We start from the raw sequence: 24,899 nt of genomic DNA on the forward strand, positions 1-24,899 counted from the left end.
TACAATTTGATTAGGTGACGTCAGAGTACAGATGGAAGAAGTCGGAGCTCAAGGATGATAGACGAGTTTCCCTCAAGTAATTACGAGTTGGAGAGGCGTTCAAGTGGATTTTCCAGTCATATGCTCGTATTTACAAGATGCTATGAACGTAGCATTGTCTCGCGCATGTGGATTGAAACGCCCCTCAGACGATAAAGCTGATAGGTCGGGATGGGAATTTTGGGACCCCCCCCACTCAGTAAACTGTTCGTAAATGACATTGCTTTGTAAACACATTTAAAATCTGTTATTTTCGTTGATGCGGCGCGTGAAATATCTATAGGAAGCTAAATTCGATGGGTGCGGTGTTCAAGTAAGAGCACGCATCAACAGGACTAGTGAAAAGCTGTAAAACCGGATGGAATTTACTGTCAGTTCGTGAATGTTTTAATCGTGTGAAAGCCTGCCCATTTCGTTGCTACCAGTCAAACGAGAGGTAGCGAGAGAGACCAGCCACCCAGCCGACAATGTGGAAGACGAGGGGCCCTAAAAAGCAAATCCCGTTAAGTGGAAACGGCTATGAAACCAACCCGTAACACCTGGGGACAAGATGAGCAGTTGACTTGACGTTTTGCCTTACCTGAAACGATAAATAACAGTTCACTTTGACTCTCGCAACCCTCGAGAAGCGTATTCGAAGAATCCGAGATCATGGTGGCTCTCAGATCGGTTTTAACGCCACTTGCTCGGCATATACACAGACATCTCATCAAGCAAACTAAAGGTCAACGTTTGATACCTGTGAGAAGATGCAACCTCACCGCATGTTCAAGCAAATATGTGCTTTCTGCCTGTAAGTGTCAACTTTTCAAGTAGCTTGTATCATTATATTAAGTACAGTTGAATTTGCTAGATGTAGGCTATATATATTTAAGACTAGAACAGTCAGTGCTATTATCACTACTAGTCACTCAGTCCAGCTGGCAGCGAAGCTGACAAATTCCACACAAGACATGATAAATAACTGTTTAAATCTTATCAAGCAGTTGTAACGTTTTAATCAACATCACTATGGCTACCAATTATGTATATACATCCTTGGTGGCTACGTTACTAAAGGGATAATGACATTGTTTTCATCGCAATGCGTGCACAAAGAATACCTGGAAACCAGGGAGTGGATTTCTGCATGAGTGAATGTGGTTCATTATGCCAGCAGCATACCACCCTGCATTCCACTGCTGGCATGCCTCTGAAGTTAAGCAGTGTTGGTCCTGGTTAGTCAAATGATCCCAATTCCCCAAGGCAGTGATTGGGGTCATTGCCCTGTCTTTCGAATGGGTTTTTAAACTAATGTAATGTGTTGTACTCCCACTATGACTCGGCAAAGCATGCAGTTTATTATGCTACAGATGAAAGAAATTAACTTCACAGGGTGGTGAAAGTGCTCAGCCTTTAGCTTTATGCTCCATTCCAATGAATATCGAGGGTCTTATTCTAGTAACATGATGATCGATGCTTGGCTGCTGTTTGACAAATAAAAATAATCTTGCTCTTTTGTCCATAATAACCTCATCATGTAGGCTATACCCACACTGTATCTGCAAGCTGTTCTCTGGTGAGGAAATGCTCATTTTTAATGCAGATTTTAGAATATTTGCATGAAAATCTCTCACCAATTGGCCACAGATTGTTATGCTAATATAATCAAATCTGCATTAAAAAATGAAAATTCTCACCAGTGATGTAATTCCAACAAATGGACTTGTTGCAGATGAAAGGCTGTGAGTGATGACGTAGTGCACATAAAAATAACTTCTACGGTTAAACTCCATGTACCGAATTAAGAAATACAAGTGTAGTCATCCAGGTTAGAGGGTGCTTTACAAGTAGGCCGTCATTGTAAATAAGAATTTGTTCTTAACTGACTTGCCTAGATTAAAGGTTAAATAAAAAATTTGATTCCATCGCATTTTCAACTCTACTGATGGTTTTGTCACAAATGCAGCGTTATATAGGTAATGTGCCCACTCTGGTATTGGCACGTGCGCTTTAGCCAACAGCAACAGCTTGCGGGTATAGCCTACGTGATGAGATTATTATGGACAAAAGAGCGAGATAATTTGTTAAACGGCAGCTAAGTATCGACCATCATGTCACCAGAATAAGACCCTCAATATTTATTGGCATGAAGCATCACGCTAAAGACTGCACTTTCACCACCCTGTAAAGTTAATCATCATTTATTCAATCTGTATCCTAATAAACTGCATTGTTTCCCAAGTCATAGTGGGAGGACCACACACCATATCATGGTGTGGCTCCAAGTTTACTTCAATATAATGGTTATTGTATAAATATTTGCGCATAAAGCTGTTTCCACCACCATTTTTCACATAATACAGACACAAAAAGATACCACCATGCAGAACAAACAAATAATGTCGCCATTTATAAAATTGTACCGAAATTACCTGTTTCCATCACAGCTGGTTTTTTTTTAATATGATATGACTTTACACTCAAACTGTGGATGGAAACTGATAAACAAACAGAATAATAATCTTAAATGTATACTCTGGGATTTTGGCAATGAGGCCCATTATGTAAATCTGACTCTGTGGAAGAACTCGTGGATACCATTTTTATGTCTGTGTCAAATAAGGAAGTTTAAGGTAGTTTCACGAGCCAATGCTAACTAGCGTTAGCACAATGATAGGCTGTGTGCTAGCAGATAGCAATGACTGGAAGTCTATGGGTAACGCTAGTTAGGAACTTCCTTCAAACTGCACGCAGAGGTATACAAATGGTATTTACGAGTTCATCTGACTCTGGGGAAGTAGATAAAAGGCCCCATTGCCAAAATCCCGAGGTATCCCTTTAAATTATCTGTCCAGTGTGTCCAGATTTCTATTAAATATGACCTTTTAATTACAATATGTGTGAAATAGTTTGTTTAAAAAGCAGCTTTTCTGTGTTTTAAATTGTATGGGTTTACCTGAACAACAGAATGGTGTGGGTGTGTACTGGTCAATGGGCCTTTATCACGCCCATAACGGTTGCATCCGGTCAGTGGATAGTTGCATAGCACAACATCCTGCAAAATTGAGCTTTTTTTTTTACCACTTCTGCTTGACCTGTCAAAAGTGACCACATCTGTCTGATCAAATCTTGTTGAGCTCCACTCGGCGACTGAGGCCAAAGCTCGATAAATTATATGTTCTTCCACGAGAACTACCTTTTCAATTATGAAGGTAAGTTTACCATCAGCTATATTTACCATCACCAGCTAGCTAGCTGTAGCTAACACTGTAATGTTAGCTACCAACTTAAGCTACAACGTTATGGCATTGTTTAACCTGTGACTAAAGATAACACGTTGCTAGCTATAACAAGTGCTTCAGTTCAAGTGCTACCAAATTGATTACGTGAGACCTTCCTTGATTTAAGTTTATTTATTTTAATTTTTTTCTGTAAATGTTCAGTATTGAGCAAGGGAATGGGGAGTTTGTTTGAGAGCTAGGTGCTACAGGTCAATGAGCAAGAACGAGGAACCCCATTCACTGCAGGTTACCCATGGATGAGATTAGGAAAAATTCAGATTTGATCAAGTTCATTGCTTGATACTGCGGTTGTAGATTTCCTTTAACTCTACAATATAACTCTCATAAAGACCATACTCTTTGTTCATCTACTGTAGCACTGCCTAACCCTTTCAATTAGGTTTGGCAGCTGTGCACTACATTTTTTGCTTTCTGTCTTCTATAGAAACAAAGATTTGTAAATTGTACTGCCACTGATATTGGTGCTGTAGTTCACTTTGTACACAGACATGAAGCCTTCTGTGTGCAACCACCTGGTTGCCTTGCTTTTCCAAACAATACATTGACAGCATGATGAGCATGAAGACTGTGCCTCCACATGTACCATGCACAAGTTTCCTGCGAACATGGCACAGGCCAAGGACTCTGGTAATACACTTTGTAGAGCTAGGCCTAGATGTTGTTTCTGATATAATTTTGGGATGGTAAATGCAATCTCTGCACAAGTGTACTTATTTTTGTTTTCAGGGGATCTGCCCAGAACCAATGACGTCTGGCAGAAGTGGCTTAAAATGTACACTTTAGCAAGCATACATCAATTTTCTGTGACGAGATAGAAAAAAGTATATTTTAAATCATGCTCTTGATAACATTTTTGCAAGGAATACAAATACTTTGTCTCAAACAAGTCACAATAGTTTTAGTTATCACTTTCTCAAACCTAAATGTATCGTTTTTGTTTTAGGGCCCCTTCCTGACCAGGCAGGAAGCGTTCTGCTGGAGAGGCTTTGAGGAGCATTACACCCCAATTCCTGATTTCCTCTGTCCTGCATGGCTTAGCTGAACTGTCTCTATTTGATTCCAGTTTTGGATCTCTGCCCTGTGGTTCTGTGCTGTCTTACAAGTGTCCCCCTGTTATGACCAGAAAGCTTGACAAACACCCAGATGCTCCAGTCTTTCCCTAACTCCATATAGATGGGAAGTTAGAGCAAATTACACTTTTGTCCCAAACTGCCACCAGTTCTACCATTTTAAAGAGCTTAAAGGTCACAAGAGTTGTCAGCTGTGATCAAGGAAGGTACTGAAGCGCAATCAAGAGTGCCCACTATGGAGCCAAATGCATTGGCCAAGAGTAGCAGCCAGCAGGTTTTGTGGAGTATGTCACGTGAAAGTGGATTCCTCTGGCCAGGCACTGGCAAGCCCTACTGGGTAAGGCAAACCAGTCAAATGAAAAGGGGCTTGGCTCTAGAACCAGAGGTGTTAAAACGGTACTCTGAAATGTCTAATTTTCTCCAGGCTAGATGGTGTGACTGATCTTTAACCACCTAGCACATGGATGAGAACAGCAGCTTTACACTTACTGCTGGAACTGTGTGTGTCCAAGACACCTTGTTTTAGTATATATAAAAATACATTAACAAAAGTGTGTGTTATATATTACTACCATACAGGCCTTCCCTGTAGCTCAGTTGGTAGAGCATGGTGTTTGCAACGCCAGGGTTGTGGGTTCGATTCCCACGGGGGGCCAGCACAGAAAAAAAAATTATGAAATGAAATGTATGCATTCACTACTGTAAGTCGCTCTGGATAAGAGCGTCTGCTAAATGACTAAAATGTAAATGTAATTTAAAATAAAAGTCTAGGGTCACTTAGAAATGTCCTTTGTTTTTGAAAGAAAACCTCTTTTTTTTGTCCATTTAAAAAACATAATTGATCAGAAATAGTGTAGACATTTGTTAATGTTATAAATGACTATTATAGCTGGAAACTGCAGATTTTTTATGGAATATCTTCATAGGCGTACAGAGGCCCATTATCAGCAATCATCACTCCTGTGTTCCAATGGCACGTTGTGTTAGCTAATCCAAGTTGATCATTTTAAAAGGCTAATTGATCATTAGAAAACCCTTTTACAATTATGTTAGCACAGCTGAAACCTGCTGTTCTGATTTAAAGAAGCAATAAATCTGGCCTTTAGACTAGTTGAGTATCTGGAGCATCAACATTTGTGGGTTCGATTAAAGGCTCAAAATGTCCAGAAACAAATAACTTTCTTCTGAAACTCATCAGTCTATTCTTGTTCTGAGAAATGAAGGCTATTCCATGTGAGAAATTGCCAAGAAACTGAAGATCTGGTACAACACTGTGTACTACTCCCTTCGCAGAACAGCACAAACTGGCTTTAACCACAATAGTAAAGAGTGGGAGGCCCCGGTGCACAACTGAGCAAGAGGACAAGTACATTAGAATGCCTAGGTTGAGAAGCAGATGCCTCACAAGTCCTCATCTGGCAGCTTTATTAAATGGTACCCGCAAAATACCAGTCTCAATGTCAACAGTAAAGAGGTGACTCCGGGATGCTGGCTTCTATGCAGAGTTGCAAAGAAATAACCATAATGCTGTTATTGAGAAGTGGAAATGTCTAGAAGCAACAACTGCTCGGCAGCGACGTGGTAACAACGTCAGCACCAGAACTGTTCGTCGGGAGCATCGTGAAATGGGTTTCCATGGGCAAGCAGCCGCACACAAGCCTAATATCACCATGCACAATGCCAAACGTCAGCTGGAGTGGTGTAAAGCTCGCCACCATTGGACTCTGGAGCAGTGGAAACATGTTCTCTGGCGTGATGAATCAGGCTTCACCATCTGGCAGTCCGATGGACGAAGCTGGATTTGGCGGATGCCAGGAGAACGCTTCCTGCCCAACTGCATAGTGCCAACTGTAACGTTTGGTGGAGGAGGAATAATGGTCTGTGGCTGTTTTTCATGGTTCGGGCTAGGTCCCTTAGTTCCAGTGAAGCGAAATCTTCTAGCTACAGCATACAATGACATTCTAGACGATTCTGTGCTCCCGACTTTGTGGCAACAGTTTGGGGAAGGCCCTTTCTTGTTTCAGCATTACAATACCCTTGTGCACAATGCGAGGTCCATACAGAAATGGTTTGTCTTGATCGGTGTGGAAGAACTTGACTGGCCTGCACAGAGCCCTGATCGCAACCCCATCAAACACCTTTAGGAGGAATTGGAACGCTGACTGGGAGCCAGGCCTAATCACCCAATATCAGTGTCCGACCTCACCAGGCCTAATCGCCCAACATCAGTGCCTGACCTCATAATGCTCTTGTGGCTGAATGAAAGCAAGTTCCCACAGCAATATTCCAACATCTAGTGGAAAGCCTTCTCAGAAGAGTGGAGGCTGTTATAGCAGCAATGGGGGGGGACCAACTCCGTGTTAATGCCCATGATTTTGGAATGATGTTTGAAGAGCTGGTGTCCACATACCTTTGGTCATGTAGTGTATTATTTTTGCAATGTTTGAAACATTGCTGTGTGCTACTGATAGAGCTCTGTGTCTACAATACACTATTTTGTGTTTTATTGGCTCTTTTAAACAACGTTTGACCATTTGACGTCTAATTGAAGGGACGTGAAGTGTCCATAGCTCTATTCACCAAGATATGCACTCCTTCGTGCGATGTGAAACATTACTTTGAAAGTTAAATGGTAGTATTTCTGCACCTTATTTTCTGTGATGTGGATTTTTATTCTAGCTATGATCTGATCATACAAGGTGTAAGGGCAAGGATTCCGCAGGAGGAAAGCAGGTCAAGTTGCAAATATGTGTTTTTATTTATTTCCACAGCGCTGGTGAGTTTCCAAAGGTGACGATTATATTCACAAATAAAGGGATATATTAACAAAGTTTTCGGTTCATTATTTTAAAGTATTCAGGTAAACCGCTCCCAGCAGTGTAGTCTGTTTGGTTGAAATGTAGGCTACATTCCAAGGTGCTACTGTAGACGTAAATGTAGAGCTTTCAACTCTTTTCACAGCATGGAAACTTAAGTACGGCTGCTTTTGCTTGTTATTACTACAGAAAGGTACGCTACAAACATTGACTTTGCTTCCGCCATTGTTTACACTTGGTAAGCAAGAAAAGGATCGGAACTTGTCATCCAACAAACTACACTTCCAAAAGTATGATAAAAGCCTATACAAATATTCATGACAAGGAAACAGCTGATTGCTCAGCTTTACACATGCATAAGGGCTTGCCAGACTGAGCCTGCCAGTGCCATCATATACAGTTGAAGTTGGAAGTTTACATACACCTTAGCCAAATACATTTAAACTCAGTTTTTCACAATTCCTGACATTTAGTCCTAGTAAAAATGCCCTATCTTAGGTCAGTTAGGATCACCACTTTATTTTAAGAATGTGAAATGTCAGAATAATAGTGATTTATTTCTTTCATCACATTCCCAGGGGGTCAGAAGTTTACATACACTCAATTAGTATTTGGTAGCATTGCCTTAATTGTTTAACTTGGGTCAAATGTTTTGGGTAGCCTTCCACAAGCTTCCCACAATAAGTTGGGTGAATTTTGGCCCATTCCTCCTGACAGAGATGGTGTAACTGAGTCAGGTTTGTAGGCCTCCTTGCTTGCACATGCTTTTTCAGTTCTGCCCACAAATTTTCTATAGGATTGAGGTCAGGGCTTTGTGATGGCCACTCCAATACCTTCACTTTGTTGTCCTTAAGCCATTTTTCCACAACTTTGGAAGTATGCTTGGGGTAATTGTCCATTTGGAAGACCCATTTGCGACCAAGCTTTAACTTCGTGACTGATATCTTGCGATGTTGCTTCAATATTTCCACGTAATTTTCCTTCCTCATGATGCCATCTACTTTGAAGTGCACCAGTCCCTCCTGCAGCAAAGCACCCCCACTACATGATGCTGCCACACCCGTGCTTCACGGTTGGGATGGTTTTCTTCGGCTTGCAAGCATCCCCCTTTTTCCTCCAAACATAACAATGGTCATTATAGCCAAACAGTTCTATTTTTGTTTAATCAGACCAGAGGACATTTCTCCAAAAAGTATGATCTTTGTCCCCATGTGCAGTTGCAAACCGTAGTCTGGCTTTTTTTATGGCAGTTTTGGAGCAGTGGCTTCTCTCTTGCTGAGCGGCCTTTCAGGTTATGTCGATATAGGACTTGTTTTACTGTGGATATAGATACTTTTATACCTGTTTCCTCCAGCATCTTCACAAGATCCTTTTGCTGTTGTTCTGGGATTGATTTGCACTTTTCGCACCAAAGTACGTTCATCTCTAGGAGACAGAACGTGTCTCCTTCCTGAGCGGTATGACGGCTGCGTGGTCCCATGGTGTTTATACTTGCGTACTATTGTTTGTACAGATGAACGTGGTACCTTCAGGCATTTGGAAATTGCTCCCAAGGATGAACCAGACTTGTGGAGGTCTACAAATTTTTTTTTCTGAGGTCTTGGCTGATTTTTCTTTTGATTTTCTCATGTCGTCAAGCAAAGAGGCACTGAGTTTGAAGCTAGGTGTTGAAAAACATCAACAGGTACACCTCCAATTGACTCAAATGATGTCAATTAGCCTATCAGATGCTTCTAAAGCCATGACATCATTTTCTGGAATTTTCCAAGCTGTTTAAAGGCACAGTCAACTTAGTGTATGTACATTTCTGACCCACTGGAATAGTGATACAGTGAGTTATAAATGATATAATCTGTAAACAATTGCTGGAAAAATTACTTGTGTCATGCACAAAGTAGATGTCCTAACCGACTTGCCAAAACTATTATTTGTTAACAAGAAATTTGTGAAGTGGTTGAAAAACACTTAGGTTGGAGTCATTAAAACTCGTATGTAAACTTCCGACTTCAACTGTAAAATCATGTTTGTCAAGAACTACTGCCCCACCGAGTTGCATTTTATGTTTTAATTTCTTCAGTCCCAGGCAAACCCATACATTTTTTGGGGTGCATCCATTGAGAGTGGAAAATAGCATGCAAGTAAAAACGTTTGCCTTCCAGGGAAGCTACGCTTGGGCGCTCGAGTGATTCCTCACGAACCAGGACAAAAAACCACCATGATTTAGGGCATTTTGACAACATTTAACCCATGCAATGGTCCTTTTTGGAGGAAGGATTGTTGACATATTTGACATTTGTATCTAAAAGCATTATTCATTGTGAAATAAGCAATCAAAGTTGGCCTATTTTACATTTTAGCCTCACTCAGTCCTCATATGTGTCATATGAAGCTTTACCGCTTGTTCTGAAATATGAGTGGTATTTTGATAACAATTTTCTTAGTCATTGAATATAGAAAAATATTAAAATGAATATATAACATTTTTATATTCATATTTTTCTATATATTGTTGAGCCATTATACTCTACTATGGGCATAACAAAGTTCCAGAGTGGGGTCTCTGGTAGTTCTGAAGTTATGGCCCATTTCATAGTGAAATTGGTATAGTAGGCAATGTAACCATTCCCAGCCCTTTTTTTACTTGTGTCATTGGACATCCTGCAAATCACCAGCAGAGGGAAATCTCTTTTTATCCATTTTCACATTCACTCTGTTGGTCATGCTTACAAATATGATCATAACTCTAAAAGTAGCAAAAATCCCTCTCTGGAACTTTGATATGGCCATAGAGCAAGTTTCCCCAACTGGGAATTTGTCCCTGGGATTTTGTCCTCTGGGTGAATTAAAAAAATTATATATATATAATATATATTTGCCCCTACCCCTTGTGTAAACGTAAACAACTGTAAAAACGGGAGCAAACTGGCTCCAAGTGATAAAACATATTGTACTTAAAAAAAAAATATATCTGTTCCAAAGTATTCCCATGCATAATAGAGAGGTGTGATCATATACAAATGTAAGCATGGTTTTAAATTGTTTTAGCCAAATTTTATATCTGTTTGGGCTTCTTGCGGTCAATTTTGCATTCTACAAATTATTTGTAATTATGTTCCGTCCCCCTGACCATCCGCTCAAGAAAAAAATTGTCCCATGACTGAATCTAGTTGATGATCCCTGCCGTAGAGTATATTATCAACAATGTATTGAAACATTTGCTTAATCCAAAAATGTATTTTCAATATTCATGTTTTATATTTTTCAATCTTCATAAATGAATGTAAGAATTGTTACTGAAAAATACTACTCCTATTACAGAGCAAGTGGTAAAGCTTAATTTGACATCAAAGTTTGCTTTGTAGCACCTACAGATCAAACATTACGCAGGCCTTAAGACTCCATAAGGCCAAAATGTCCTCAATATGCCAACTTTGATTAATTGTTTACCCCTGGGTGCATGTTTTGGTTTTTGCCTTAGCACTACACACCTGATTCACGACAACCCAGGACCGAGTTTGGGAAACCTTGCTCCAAAGGACCATTCTATGGATTAAATGGTGTAAAAAAATATATAAAAAAATTGGGATATTTATTTTGTCCTGGTTTTGTGATGAATCACCAAAAGCAGTTTTTCTAGAGCAAATGAGTCGGTTAAGGGCACAGAAAAAGCAGTCCTGTTTCTTTTGAGAAACACATGGAGGTCCTGTAATCTGCATAATGCCTCAAATCCTGTTGAAGATAATGAACATGGTTGATTTTTATGATGAGAACCACAATGTTAATGTCTGCTATGAGAGTCCTACTGGTGTTCAACCTATTTTTACTACCCATGACCCTGCATACCTCACTGAGAATCCTGTGGCAGATGTATCTCCCTGCGATCCACTGGGCCACAGAATTAGAACACATTGTCTATTCATGAGCTATAGAGGATTATGAAGAGTGGATTATACAAAAATCCATAGCTCATTTCAGTACAGGAAGTAAACTTGTAAAAAATTCATACATATTTTATGATCTTCATTGTCACAATTTATATTACTCATGATGGGAAACTAGGCTGCATTAAAAATAAATTGTAGTAAGAATAGCTCTTTATTTTAATCAGGTAGAGTCAGGGCTCTAAAATGCATTGTTAGCATTGGTGCTCACAACTTTTAAAAAGTTAGGAGCACAACATAGCATTTATTGAGATATAGCAGCCCTATATGAATTCCAGCTAAATCTGAAACACGTTATGCCCTAGAAAAATGTAAATACCGGTAATGTTACCAGGTTGTTAGCTAGCTAGTTAGTCAGGTAACAAACATGACTAAACAAGGTTTAAAACGAATGGTTAACAGCCGGTGACAGTTTTTAGGAATGTAAAATGCGGCTTCCAATCCTCGACAGGAAGAAAAAGAAACGTTGCCCTGGTTAATGAGTCCGATCTTTTAAACTGTTTGTGCTAGTAGGAAACATCTGTGTTCGCTGTAGTAAGGGTGCAAGCATGAAGCTAATGAATCTGCGCTCGGGAAACAATGGTACAACAATTATAATAAAAATATATTGTTTTGTTGTCGCATTGGTGTTCCCAAATTAAAACTGCAGGATACACAGCAAAGACACATATTTTCTTCGCACATTAGAGCCATGGGTACAGTAGCAAAAAGGTTAATTTAAAAATAATTGTTCCCATTGAAAATACCTTTTCCAACGGTCCTAGTAGATTTATTGTAATGCCAGAAAATGGCGATTTAATAAACTTTCCGTCAGAACTGAACTACTGTCTCTCCTTCTGTGGAGAAGACCTGTTGGGCTGCCAATACATTCAGTGAGTAAGTTTCTGTAACCTACCCACATTTAGCTTATTCTGCAATTTCCTTTGAATACTAGTTAGAGGAAGGAAGTGGGTGATTCCTCACGAAACCAGGACACCCCCCCCCCCACCCATGATTATGTAATCCATAGAATGGTCCCGTGGAGGAAGGATTTTTGCCATACATTTAACATTGGTATCTAAAAGCATAATTGAGAAATAACTAATCAAAGTTAGCATAGTTATGAGATTTTTGCCTAACCCAGGCCTCTTAAGACTCCGTAATGTTTCATATGTAGGTGTTACAAAGCAAAAATTGGTGTTATATGAAGCTTTGCGGCTTGCTCTGGAATGAGTGGTATTTTGATTTCAATAACAATTTTCTTACATCAATTTATGAATATTTTTGATATTCCTGTAGAGAATATTTTGTTTAACACTATATTGAAAAATGTGCCAAGTCTTAACTGGTATATTTTCTGTATTCATGTTTGGATTTTTCAATATTTGTAAATTTAATGTAAGACTTTTATTGAAATCAAAATACTACTCCTATTACTGAGCAAACGGGGAAAACAATCATATGATACCAGTGTTTGCTTTGTAGCACCTACAGATAAATTATGGAGTCTTAAAGGAGGCCTGGGTAAGGACAAAATGTTTAGAAATATGCAAACTTTCACAAATTATTTCTCAATTATGCTTTGTTACAAATGTCAAATATGTCAACATACCTTCCTCCAAAGGACTGTTCTGTATATTGAATGTTGTGAAAATCTGCCAAATCATGGTCTTTTTTTTTTTTTTGTCCTAGTTTCATGAGGAATAACCCAAGTGTCTCATTCCTCCTCTGCTTTACTCATTTCTTTAAATGGAATGTAGGGAAGAGGCTTACTGGTCTAACTCGAAGTCTGTTCAATTGCTTGTCTACTGTGAGACATTTTAATCATATTTTATTTTTGGCATTTTGACTATAATAGCCAAATAATAATGCAGGAAGCTGGAGAGTACACAATGAAAAGTAAGTGTCAGCATTTGTCTTTGTTTTAGTGGGCTAAGCAATGGGATCAAATGTGATTTACACATGTGCCCTGTAATTCCTGGTTAGGCTTTATTCATCACAAATTTTACTGTCAGCCTAGATTAAAATCCTCTCTCATCCTTTGACTCCAGTGCATCCAATGTGGCAGGGACCACTCGTTGCTCCAGGGGGTAACAGACAATCTCCTATCGATATTCGGGTGCGCAAGAGCGTTTTTGATCCGCACCTCAAGCCGCTGACCCCGGATTACGACCCCGGGACGTGCTCACAGATATGGAACAATGGGTACTCATTCCTGGTTGAGTACGACGACACCACCGACAAATCCAGTAAGGACTCTGCTCTGCAATGTGCCTCATTAAAAACGCAATGCCCACCACGTGGAATGTGACTTTGATTAACTTTTTTAAGTATCCCTGCCCTAGGCTTATTTCTCAACATCACTCTGTCTTGAAATGTATTGTTTACACATTTCTCATTTTCAATTGAATGTTATTTCATAAATGTATATTTTGTTTCACTGCTTTAATAATATACTTTATACATTAATATTTATGCCAATTATACAATAGGCTTATTATTCTGTAACAAAAAAAATATTCTGCTTTTGTGTGAAGAGAGAGTTATGCTATGTTTTAGCATGTATGTTAATATAATCGTGTTTTTAACCCCCACTCAGCTGTTATTTATGTACTAGCTACTGTTTCCCATTCTTGGGTCTCTAATATAACACCGACGGATCTATCTATTCTTATCCATCCCTCACTCAGTACTTAAAGGGGGTCCTCTGGAGGATAACTTCCGGCTGTGTCAGTTCCACTTCCATTGGGGGGAGAGCAACGCGTGGGGCTCCGAGCACACAGTGGACCGCCGCCTCTTCCCTGCTGAGGTAGCTACCGCACATCCTCTTCCTTAAGAGTTAGTCTTTTGTATTTTAAATGTTAACTTTGTTGAATGCCTCTATGCAGTTTGAAAAACCTCCTAACATGTCAAGTCTAGTAGAGCTGTAGTCTTCAGGAGACTATGGCATGGAACGGTAGAAGGACTGCTTTTAGACATCAGGGCATAGTGCTGTCCTAGCCAATCCATGACTATATTGGCATGGAATTTTCGTGACAGAGGGGTATTGTGCTGTTGAAAACCTCTACATATAGAAGCAGAATGCTCTGCGTGAAATGCATTCTGGTCAATCCTCATGACCCACCTTTGACATGTTATCTATTTTCATATTGTTCCACTCACCTAAAGCACACTTACACAATAGAGGGAGTACTACTGTACTACTGTCTGTCTGGGGGAGGGTGCCATGCCAAGCTGTTGCTAATGGCTGTGAGAATCTGACCATGTCAGGGTTCTCAACACTCCCCAGGTGTGATTACAACACAACTCCCTCTGTGTGCCTAATCGGAGCACACCACAGTCTGGGTATTTATTGGGTTGTAACTCCTTTTTTCTTTATGTACACCTCCCCTGATCCCAGTGTGACTGTGGGCCATTGTTGGGAACTGAAATAGAGTGAAACAAAGAGGAGCTACATGTGACCTCGGGGTCAGACAATGCTCACTTTGGTTTAATAGATACCCATCCTTATCTGACAGGTATCAGTATTTTGGGGTGTATTTTAAAGTTCAGAATATGATCCCAAATTTGTTTTACTTCTGCTTTTTGGCTGTCATTTATCTTGAGAATGATATTAAACATGAATTAGGTTAATCATTATTCAGCAACAGATATAATTTGTGACACATTGCATTTGAATGCAATCAGTGTATCATGACATATGTCAACCAAAGTCTACAACCTGACTCTGGGCGTGTGGATAAACACATTTTGATTTACATATGCTCCGTCTTTTCTGTTGCTAGCTCCACATGGTCCACTGGAACTCTAATAAGTACAGCCGGTTTGAGGAAGCTGTGATGGAGGAGAATGGACTGGCTGTTATCGGGGTCTTCCTCAAGGTAATTTATTGCTCCTCGTTAACATAGCTATTGATGCATCCCTATAATATGCAACCCCCCACCACTGCTGTCATATACACACTTGACTAAATATACACATCATACATATATATCTCATTTCACTATTTACTGGCATTGAAATGTAAACACCCCATGCAGTGAATGTAAACACACAGCACATGCCTGACAGATGGACTCAGTGCTCAGACACAGATTATTTTACTCCTCAGATAGGGAAGAGACACGAGGGACTGCAGAAACTAGTGGATGTCCTACCTGCTGTCAGACACAAGGTGAGATCAGGGATTGACCACTTAAATCATGGTGATTTTTCTTTTTTTTAAACCAAGGTTTCAAACAGCACATTTCAAGCAGGTGGTATATGCCTCTGAGTTTCTGAGAAGGCCGCCCAAGCGTAAGAACAAAAATAGCCCAACTGAGTCGTACAGTACATTGACTATCTGGACAAGTCTCAGGTGGAGCACACGTGACATTTGTATGGCAATTGTATGTGAGGGGGAGAGTGACGACAGTGTAGGAGCTATATGGGAGTCGTAAAGGGTAGAACACCATTTGTTACCTCCCACAGAATTATTACACAAAGGAACAATTCTGAAATATGATCAGAGATGGGAAGATGGTCAACTTTAACTGCCATCTAGTGGCCTTGAGTCAAATTACGTGCCACTACTATCAGTAAGGTTATTATGGATGGGGAATGCCAATAATAATAATAATTATTACATGGTTGGCAGCACCATGTAACCCTTTCCTCTTTCCGTTTTCACTCCCTAGGACAGTGTTGTTGAGTTCACTAGGTTTGACCCAGCCTCCTTACTGCCTGCTAACATTGACGATTACTGGACGTATGCAGGGTCACTTACCACTCCTCCTCTGACTGAGGCAGTGACCTGGATTATCATGAAGCAGCACATCGAAGTCAGCCATGACCAGGTTAGTGTGGATGTGTTTGTTTGCTAGTGGAGAACAGGGAGGGAACATCAATGGCATTACCAGCAGTTTACAACTTGGTGTTTTAACTCCGTAGTTTCAGGTCTGCGTAACACATTGTCCCTATCCCTTTCTCAGCTGGCAGTGTTCCGGAGCCTTCTCTTCACCTCAGCAGAGGAGGAGGTGCAGAAGAGCATGGTCAACAACTTCCGCGTGCAGCAGCCCCTGAGGGGCCGCACTGTGCGGTCCTCGTTCACCCCCTTCCTGCAGCAGGAGCCACCTGCAAAAGGTCCACACACAGGCCACTGACCGGTACACACAAACTCACTCACACCCTTCAAACCAAAATTATGCAATTACCCTAGGAAGGCTTTTTTTTTTTTTTTTTTTTTTTACTCTACAGATGTCATACTGCTGGCATCTTCTTTCCAAATACCCTATGTATTCATAAAGCACTCGATGATTTCACTTAAATGACAGGGATTTTATAATTCCAATGTCACCATCTAAAGCTGTGGTATTCGAAGTCAGGGTCGCGACCTCTAGTTAGTTGGGTTGTGTGGGAACTGCTGTGGGTTCGCCCCCAATTTTTTTTTTTTTTAAGTAAGCAAATTAAGAGTACAGATAATTTTATTTGACAATATACAAATGTTTTTGAGAAAGAATTTGAACAATACTATTTTGAGTAAATGTATTTATTGGTTTCTTTTCATTTTAATAAGAGATAAAAATGTAATGATTTGAAGTTCATTTGTTGACGTAAAAATCAAAATGTTTCCTTTTTAAGGTCATGTCATTAGATCTGGGGTGGAGGGTCTCGAGAAAGGATTACAAAAAAAGGGTTGGTCCCCCATGAAAAAGTTTGAATACCAATGATCTAAAGGCTTTTTGTTGTTGTTATCTGTCTCACTGTCTGCTGTCCTGTCAATAACTGAAAGTCATCAACACATGGCAGGTGTATTGCTGTAGTCGACGCTAACATATTTTTGAAACTCCTGTGTCTTAGGTGAATCAGGTTGGAGATTTTTATGAATGCTCTTAATGTTTTTAAGTTGTAAACCTTATTTATTCACTCCTTATTAACAGTCAAACTTTACATGCTTCCAGAAACCAATGATTGATGCTGCTGGAATAATTTGATGTACTATCAACACTTATTATGTAAACTAAAGCTTATGAATATCACCCTCTTGTGGAAAGAGTACTTCTACAGTCATTTTTGTTCCTTGACAAAGTATTTGAAGTGAAGGGGCATCATATATGAATGGGGGTTTAGTTTGAAGGTTTAAGCTCTAAATTTGTTTACAGCATATAGCCGAAAAGATTTAGTTCATTGTATTTAGGCCTAGCTATGGCTCCAAACTGCACAAATGATTGTTGCTCAATATGTTTTTAGGTGATTTGATGGATTTTAATACATAGTCTTGAGTAGAATAGAATGTACATCTCAGTATCTTTAACTTAGATGTAAAAGTAATGTGTAGGGTGTACAGCTTCATAATGCCTTACAAGCACAGGGAAACCAGGGCATTTGTTACAACTAATAGGTTGAATTCTATAGCAAACATTGACCTTTTTTAACATGAGTGTCTAAGATTATTTTCCTCTTGTAATCAAATTCTTCTGTTGTACTAAAAAGGACTCTACCATAGTGCCTTCCATGTTATGCATAATACTGAGACGCACGGCCAACTCTGTTTTCATAGATCAATAGCTCACTGCAGTGTCTGTTCTGTTGGAGCCTGCTGGTCTAATGAATACTGACAATATTATGCCCCTCGCAGGCAGTCGGTAGATTGTTTGCCAGTTTCTGGTCCAGGAGCTGTGGGAAAGTTTAGAGAGGGAGTCACATGTACATCATTAGCCTGTTATTCATCCTGTTGGTTCTGTATTTATTTATTGGTGGCGGTCAGAAGGATTTGACTTGCCTTTTAGAAGCACTAGCAGCACACCGACAGGAATCATTCTCCTTCTGATAGTTGTATGTCATTTCTTGAGACTGTTTAGCTTTGACTGTACTCTGAAAACTGCTATTTGTTCAGACCTTGATATTGCAATAATTTGGAGATGATTTTTAAGTTCACAGCAGGACCATCCATAAATGGAAAATATCTAGGTAGCTGGACAGGGATTACAGTGGGACCAACTACATGTATCTTGAACTTGAAAACATACCTGAACTTAATGTTATGCTTTAATAGCATTTCAAAAGGTTGTTTACGGTAAAATAAGCATTGCTATTCCCTATGTTGACACACAACCATGATAAGTGATATAGAACATTTTATAGCAATTGTAATACATATACTATATGACCAAAAGTATGCGGACACCTGCTTGTCGAACATCTCATTCCAAACTCATGGGCATTAATATGGAGTTAGTCCCCCCCTTTGCTGCTATAACAGCCTCCACTCTTCTGGGAAGGCTTTCCACAAGATGTTGGGACATTGCTGCGGAGAATTGAGCAACAAGAGCATTAGTTAGGCCTGGCTCGCAGTTGGCGTTCCAATTCATCCCAAAGGTGTTCGATGGAGTTAAGGTCAGGGCTCTGTGCAGGCCAGTCAAGTTCTTACACACTGAAACAGGAAAGGCCTTCCCCAAACTGTTGCCACAAAGTTGGAACCACAGAATCGTCTAGAATGTCATTGTATACTGTAGTGTTAAGATTTCCCATCACTAGAACTAAGAGGCCTAGCCCGAACCATGAAAAACAGCCCCAGACCATTATTCCTCCTCCACCAAACTTTACAGTTGGCACTATGCATTCAGGCAGGTAGCGTTTTCCTGGCGTCCACCATCTGGCAGTCCGTCGGACTGCCAGATGGTGAAGCTTGATTCATCACTCCAGAGAACGCATTTCCACTGCTCCAGAGTCCAATGGCGGTGAGCTGTAGACCACTCCAGCCGATGTTTGGCATGGCGCATGGTGATCTTAGGCTTGTGTGCGGCTGCTTGGCCATGGAAACCCATTTCATGAAGCTCCTTACAGTTATTGTGCTGACATTGCTTCCAGAGGCAGTTTGGAACTCGGTAGTAATTGTTGCAATCGAGGACAGACTATTTATGACCTACGTGCTTCAGCATTCGGCGGTCCCGTTATGTGAGCTTGTGTGACCTACCACTTCGCGACTTATCCGTTGTTGCTCCTAGATGTTTCCACTTCACAATAACAGCACTTACAGTTGACCAGAACAGCTCTAGCAGGGCAGACATTTGATGAACTGACTTGTTGGGGGCTCCCAAGTGGTGCAAGGCACTGTCTCTCAGTGCTAGAGGCGTCACTACAGACCCTGGTTCGATTCCAGGTTGTATCACAACCGTCGTGATTGGGAGTCCCATAGGGTGGCGCACAATTTGGGAAGGACTTGCCTAGTTAAATAAAAAATGTTGGAAGGGTGGCATCCAATGTCGGTGCCCTGTTGAAAGTTACTGAGCTCTTCAGTAAGGCCATTATACTGCTAATGTTTGACTATGGAGTTTGCATGGCTGTGTGCTCCATTTTCTTTTATACACCTGCCAGCAATGGGTGTGGCTGTATTAGCCGAATTTACTAATTGAAGGGGCGTCCACATACTTTTGTGTGTGTATGTATGTATGTATGTATGTATGTATGTATGTATGTGTGTGTGTATGTGTCTTGCTGCCTATTTTCCATTGACCTACTTCTTGTTGCAGTTTGATGGGTGTGCCTTGCAGTGCTTCACTGTTTTCTTCAAAGATCTTAAATAAGACATCTTGGTTAGAGAGTGACTGGGAAAAATAGGGGGGTCTTATGTACTGTGAGCTCAAAGTATTGGGACAGAGACACATTTTTGTTGTTATTTTGGCTCTGTACTTCAGTTACAGATGCACATATCATACCCTGTTGTTGTAATGGTGAGTTTAGCATGTCTTGGGTATGATATTTGTGGGTCTGTAACTTTCTCACTCATCATTATTCACGATTAATTCAGTATTATACGTAATCATGGTAGCATCCACATTAATGTAGAAGTGTGTAGAAACATATATTCTATTCTTATTTACAATAAAAGTGACTCCAAAATGACACAATGAATTACCATTTATTTCTATTGGGCACAAAATAATCTGAAACAACCAAAACAAACAGCAAATCTATCCAAGAAATGTGTAGTCACGAGCTTGATGTAGTTATTGTGTGCTATGACTATGGGACCAATTACTAGTTTAGTACACATGTGAATTAGGGGGGGGGGGGTGTACAAAAAGTGCTGTCATTTCTAAACCGTTCACCAGATATGGATGAAAATACTATCAAATTTAAGATAGTCTCATAGTCATTGTATCATTTAAAATCCAAAGTGCTGGAGTACAGAGCCAAAAACAACAACAAAAATTGGCACTGTCCCAATACTTTTGGAGCTCAGAGAAAGTGAAGAGCTTATTTGAAGTGGGTGCTAAAAAGATTGGAGGAGAAAAGGATTGATTGGTTTGTTCTATAAACAGGGAATGAAAGGGAGAGCAGACATAGAGGGAGCTTTTGGTATTGTTCTATAAAGCATTAAGTGAGAGGACGGTTGTCTTTTGATTACTCAATAACAATGTCCCTGTACAAACTGTTCTCTGTACGGCCTGGCCCTTAAAAGAGCCACCTGGCCCTCTCCCCAATAGGTAAATTGCAGAGAAGTAGCTTGACAATAACCTGTACTGAAAACTGAAAAGCACTGTCCAAGACTCCAGCCCTCCATACCCACTTGACACTTATGCCTGTTTCACTGCGTTACCTATGAAATTGAAGGTGACACTTTTTTTCACACCAGGGGTTAGGGGAACAATGTTGGGGTACAGGGAGGATTTGAATGGGGGTTATGAAACAGTTGTACGTTTTAGGTCTTGGTTTGATGTGGGCATTTTTATGGTTAAGTGATGGTAGGACAGATGAACTTTTTTTGCTGTAACTGTGGTAAGGGACCTATTTTCTGCCTCCTATTTGTCTTGATCTGTTTAGTTATGTTCTGCCTTAATCTCTAGTGGGATGTTTCCTTTCACTTAACTGTATTTTTGTTTTCAAATTATAAATACTAAAAGGTAATTGAAATGTCATTGAACTGTAATGACTACTTTAATCAAGACTAATGATCATGATTTAATCTGTCATCAATGGTGAACTGCTGTATTTTCATGTAAATGCCATCAATGACTGTTTTAAACGTGTCAAACTTAGTATGCACAATGATCTAGTTCGATGTACATGTTTTACGTAAATTGGAGTTATGCGGAACTTCCACTTAACTTGCCCAACACCATTGTGTCGCCAGTGTTTTTATGTTGATGTAAGCTCTAGTATCATTGTTTCCATCAGGAGTGTGACACTAAAGACTTGGGGCGAGCAGGATCAACAACCTCTGCATCAAAACAGTTGCTTTGTGAGGTGTTCACAGTTAGCCATTGTTACGTGTGCTGAACAAAAATCTAAACGCAACATTTTCAACGATTTTACTGAGTTACAGTTCATATAAGGAAATCGGTCAATTTAAATAACAGACTGAAATACTCCTTAGCACCCCCTCAGATGATCCCGCAGGTGAAGAAGCCGGATGTGGAGGTCCTGGGCTGGCGTGGTTACACGTGGTCTGTGGTTGTGAGGCTGCTTGGGCATACTGCCACATTTTCAAAAATTATGTTGGATGTGGCTCATGGTAGAGAAATGAAAATTCAATTCTCTGCCAAAGGCTCTGGTGGACACTCCTGCAGTCAGCATGCCAATTGCACGCTCCCTCAAAACTTGAGACATCTGTGGCATTGTTGTGTGGCATTGTTGTGTGACACAACTGCACATTTTAGAATGACCTTTTATTGTCCCCAGCACAAGGTGCACCTCTGTAATGATCATGCTGTTTAATCAGCTTCTTGATATGACACACCTGTCAGGTGGATGGATTATCTTGGCAAATGAGAAATGCTCACTAACAGGAATATAAACTAATTTGTGCTCAAAATATGAGAGAAATATGCTTTTTGTGCATATGGAACATTTCTGGGATCTTTTATTTCAGCTCATGAAACATGGAACTAACACTTTACATGTTGTGTTTATATTTTTGTTCAGTATAAATGCCAGCTGAAAAGTTCCTGTGGCCTGGTATTGGGCCCAAGCAAGAGCAGGTCCGCAGGAGCCATGGCCCACAAGTCTGAGCCTTTTGGGTAAAACACCTCAGATGGAAACTCGACAGTGCTTCCCCTTTCTTTGTTTGCTACTTAGCAGGGGTTTTCCTGGAGCTAGAGGATTGTTCTACGTTTGTTGTGCTGTAATACATGTTGTATTTGTTTTATCAATGGGTGGCCACATTCCTGCCCCATGGGCCGGAATGAAAACTGCTATTGAGGGGCTGTGGTTCAAGGGCTAAATATGGGCCCCTCTCCCAACAGGCCTGTTGTTGTACCAGGTGCCTGATTGGCCCAGTCCAGCCGTACAACCAGGAAGCCACTGATGACAAATGTTTATATAGAAGATTTTAAAGATGAATATAATAAAGAAATGAGTACACTATGCCTGTGTTTTAGTATTTTGACTTGCTGGTGGTATTAAAATGCTTCTATGGAATGGGGTGTTCATCTGGGTAAAGTGATGTAGTTAACAGTCTGTTATGGGACATGCTGGTCTCGACTTGAGTAATGCTCAGCAGCCAGAACCCAGTAATATCTGTAGTAGCAACAACAATGATGTCACAATGATCTGGGTTGTTAGAAAGGTTCCTATTTTCCCCTATAAATGAATGGTTGTGCTGTGCTCCATTATTCCCCATTAGACAGGAGCCTGGGCAGGCAATAAGGACCTGGTTCCAGGACCCATAACGCCACACCAGACCTAGTCGGCACCTTTTGAAGACAACCGAATGGGGCCAGGGTGTGGATGTTTAGATATGTTAGGAAACATGGTTTGAGTTTTGTCTCAACCTGATTCAAACAGACCCTCATATGTGTATTATGGTTGGCCACAGGGGATATAAAAATGGGATGAGAGTTGTCTCCCAAAAGGCTGCAGGTTTCCCATTATTGTGTGGGAGAGTTTGAGAACCTGCTCTTTGAAGTGTGTATAACAAATGGGGGAATTAAACGAACATGCGATTAGAGTCTGAATATTTTCGTGACCACATAGCTATCAACTCTGCATTCAGAGCATGAGAATCCACCCACTGAAGCTAGGACAGCAGAGTCCATGCCCATCTTCCGAAAACAACTGAAACCCTACCTCTTCAAAGAGTATCTTAAAGATGTCTCAGATTTATCCTCCTAAATGCGGAAGACACATTTCAGTTGAATAGATTCAGTTGGACAACTGACTAGGTATCCCCCCTTTCCCTTTAAAAGGCGTACATTTGTATTTTCCTATTAGCACTGAATCTGCCCTGTAACTTCTGTATTGAGGAACAATGTACTGTGACCGTGATGTGGTTGTCTCATCTAGCTATCTTCAGTTTAATGCACTTACTGTAAATCACTTTTGATAAAGGTGTCTACTAAATTACTAAAATGTCAATGTAAAATGTCATTCTAATGAAGGCCTGTGGACCTCTTTCCACTGACCATACACTTCAAGATGAATGGTGGTTAGAAAATGAAAGGAAAAGGTGTAATTAAAGATAATTTCTTCATCTCTTGGTTTTGTTCTTTGTCTTGTATAACATTCATTCAGTTGTGTCATTGTTTTCACCTATCCTCACTGCTTTGAGGATTACTGTTTATGGGACTCCTTATCCTAATAACCACACTCTCAACAAACAAAAGTGTTCCATGCCTCAGATCCTCTCTGTGCCCATGCTGACAGGCCTACTATGGGCTCCATTCAGAGGATGGAATGATTATTTTCTCTTCCTGATGTAGACCATCCCTGAAATTTGAGGTCAGTCCCACCCTTAGATCACCTGCCAGGAGAAAAAGCAGAGCCTCCACATCTGGAGGCAGCAGCACCTTCATCAAAGAATCCTGACGTGACCCTGTCGTTCTCCGCAAACATCAAAACAGTAACTCGCTCCTGCAGGTTCATGCTCTGCAACCCTCAAACTCAATTCTGGACCTCGAAGCCAGTTCCACTGCTTTTTAAAATGGTTCCCCTTTAATCAGGGACTGATTAATTATCAGGTAGAACTGGTGCAATTAATTATCAGGTAGAACAGAAAACCAGCAGGCTCTAGACCTCGTAGGAAGAGCTGAATACTCCTACTCTACCACATCCGTAGAGTACGACCTTTCCTCACTCAGGAAGTGGCACAGGTCCTAATCTAGGCACTGGTCATATCCCATCTGGACTACTGCAACTCTCTGTGGGCTGGGCTCACCGCTTGTGCCATCAAACTCAACCTGCAACCTATCCAGAACGCCGCAGCCCGTCTGGTGTTCAACCTTCCCAAGTTCTCCCATGGCCCCCGCTACTCCATACACTCCACTGGCTTCCAGTCGAAGCTCGAGGCCACGACAAGACCATGGTGCTTGCCTACGGAGCAACAAGGAGAACTGCGCCTCCCTACCTTCAGGCAATGCTCAAACCCTACATCCCAGCCTGAGCCGTTCTGCCATCTCTGATCTTTTGGCTGTTCCACCGCTATGGGAGTTCAGCTTCCGCTCAGCCCAGCCAAAACTCTTCTCTGTCCTGGCACCCCAAAGGTGGAACCAGCTTCCCCCTGATGCTAGAACAGAAGAGTCCCTGCATATCTTCCAAAAACGTCTGAAGCCCTATCTATTCAAAGAGTATGTTAAATAAGACGTATAAGTCCCCCCCCCCCCCCCTAAAAAAAAAAACCTTGCACTTGTCTTTCCACTGGCACTGACTTTGCTGGCAACTTCTTTATTGAGGAAAAATTTACTTACAATGACTGTGATGTGGTCTCACCTAGCTATTGTCATGTTTGTAGATTTGCTGGTCTTGTCCACTCAGTGTAGATAGGCTCTTCAGTCTCCAGATGACCATTAGCTA

General features: G+C 40.7%; 1 protein-coding gene across 3 annotated transcripts; it reads left to right on the forward strand.

Annotated features, from left to right (window-relative positions):
• Nucleotides 1-212: 212 nt before the first annotated feature.
• LOC115196920 (carbonic anhydrase 5B, mitochondrial) lies at nucleotides 213-23,580 on the forward strand. 3 transcript variants are annotated; one of them, XM_029757946.1, is made up of 8 exons: nucleotides 213-832; nucleotides 13,181-13,378; nucleotides 13,820-13,938; nucleotides 14,915-15,010; nucleotides 15,241-15,303; nucleotides 15,806-15,964; nucleotides 16,100-16,273; nucleotides 22,035-23,580. In XM_029757946.1, the coding sequence occupies exons 1-7, from the start codon at nucleotides 691-693 to the stop codon at nucleotides 16,268-16,270; spliced, it is 948 nt and encodes a 315-aa protein (XP_029613806.1). In that variant the 5' UTR covers nucleotides 213-690; the 3' UTR covers nucleotides 16,271-16,273; nucleotides 22,035-23,580. The 3 variants fall into 3 exon arrangements, with proteins under 3 accessions (XP_029613806.1, XP_029613805.1, XP_029613807.1); XM_029757945.1 differs by lacking the exon at nucleotides 22,035-23,580 and having other exon boundaries at nucleotides 214-832; nucleotides 16,100-17,165; XM_029757947.1 differs by lacking the exons at nucleotides 213-832; nucleotides 22,035-23,580 and adding an exon at nucleotides 12,676-13,028 and having other exon boundaries at nucleotides 16,100-17,165.
• Nucleotides 23,581-24,899: the final 1,319 nt, after the last annotated feature.

Source organism: Salmo trutta, chromosome 7 (genome assembly GCF_901001165.1).
Source record: "Salmo trutta chromosome 7, fSalTru1.1, whole genome shotgun sequence".
In the NCBI taxonomy this organism is placed as follows: domain Eukaryota; kingdom Metazoa; phylum Chordata; class Actinopteri; order Salmoniformes; family Salmonidae; genus Salmo; species Salmo trutta.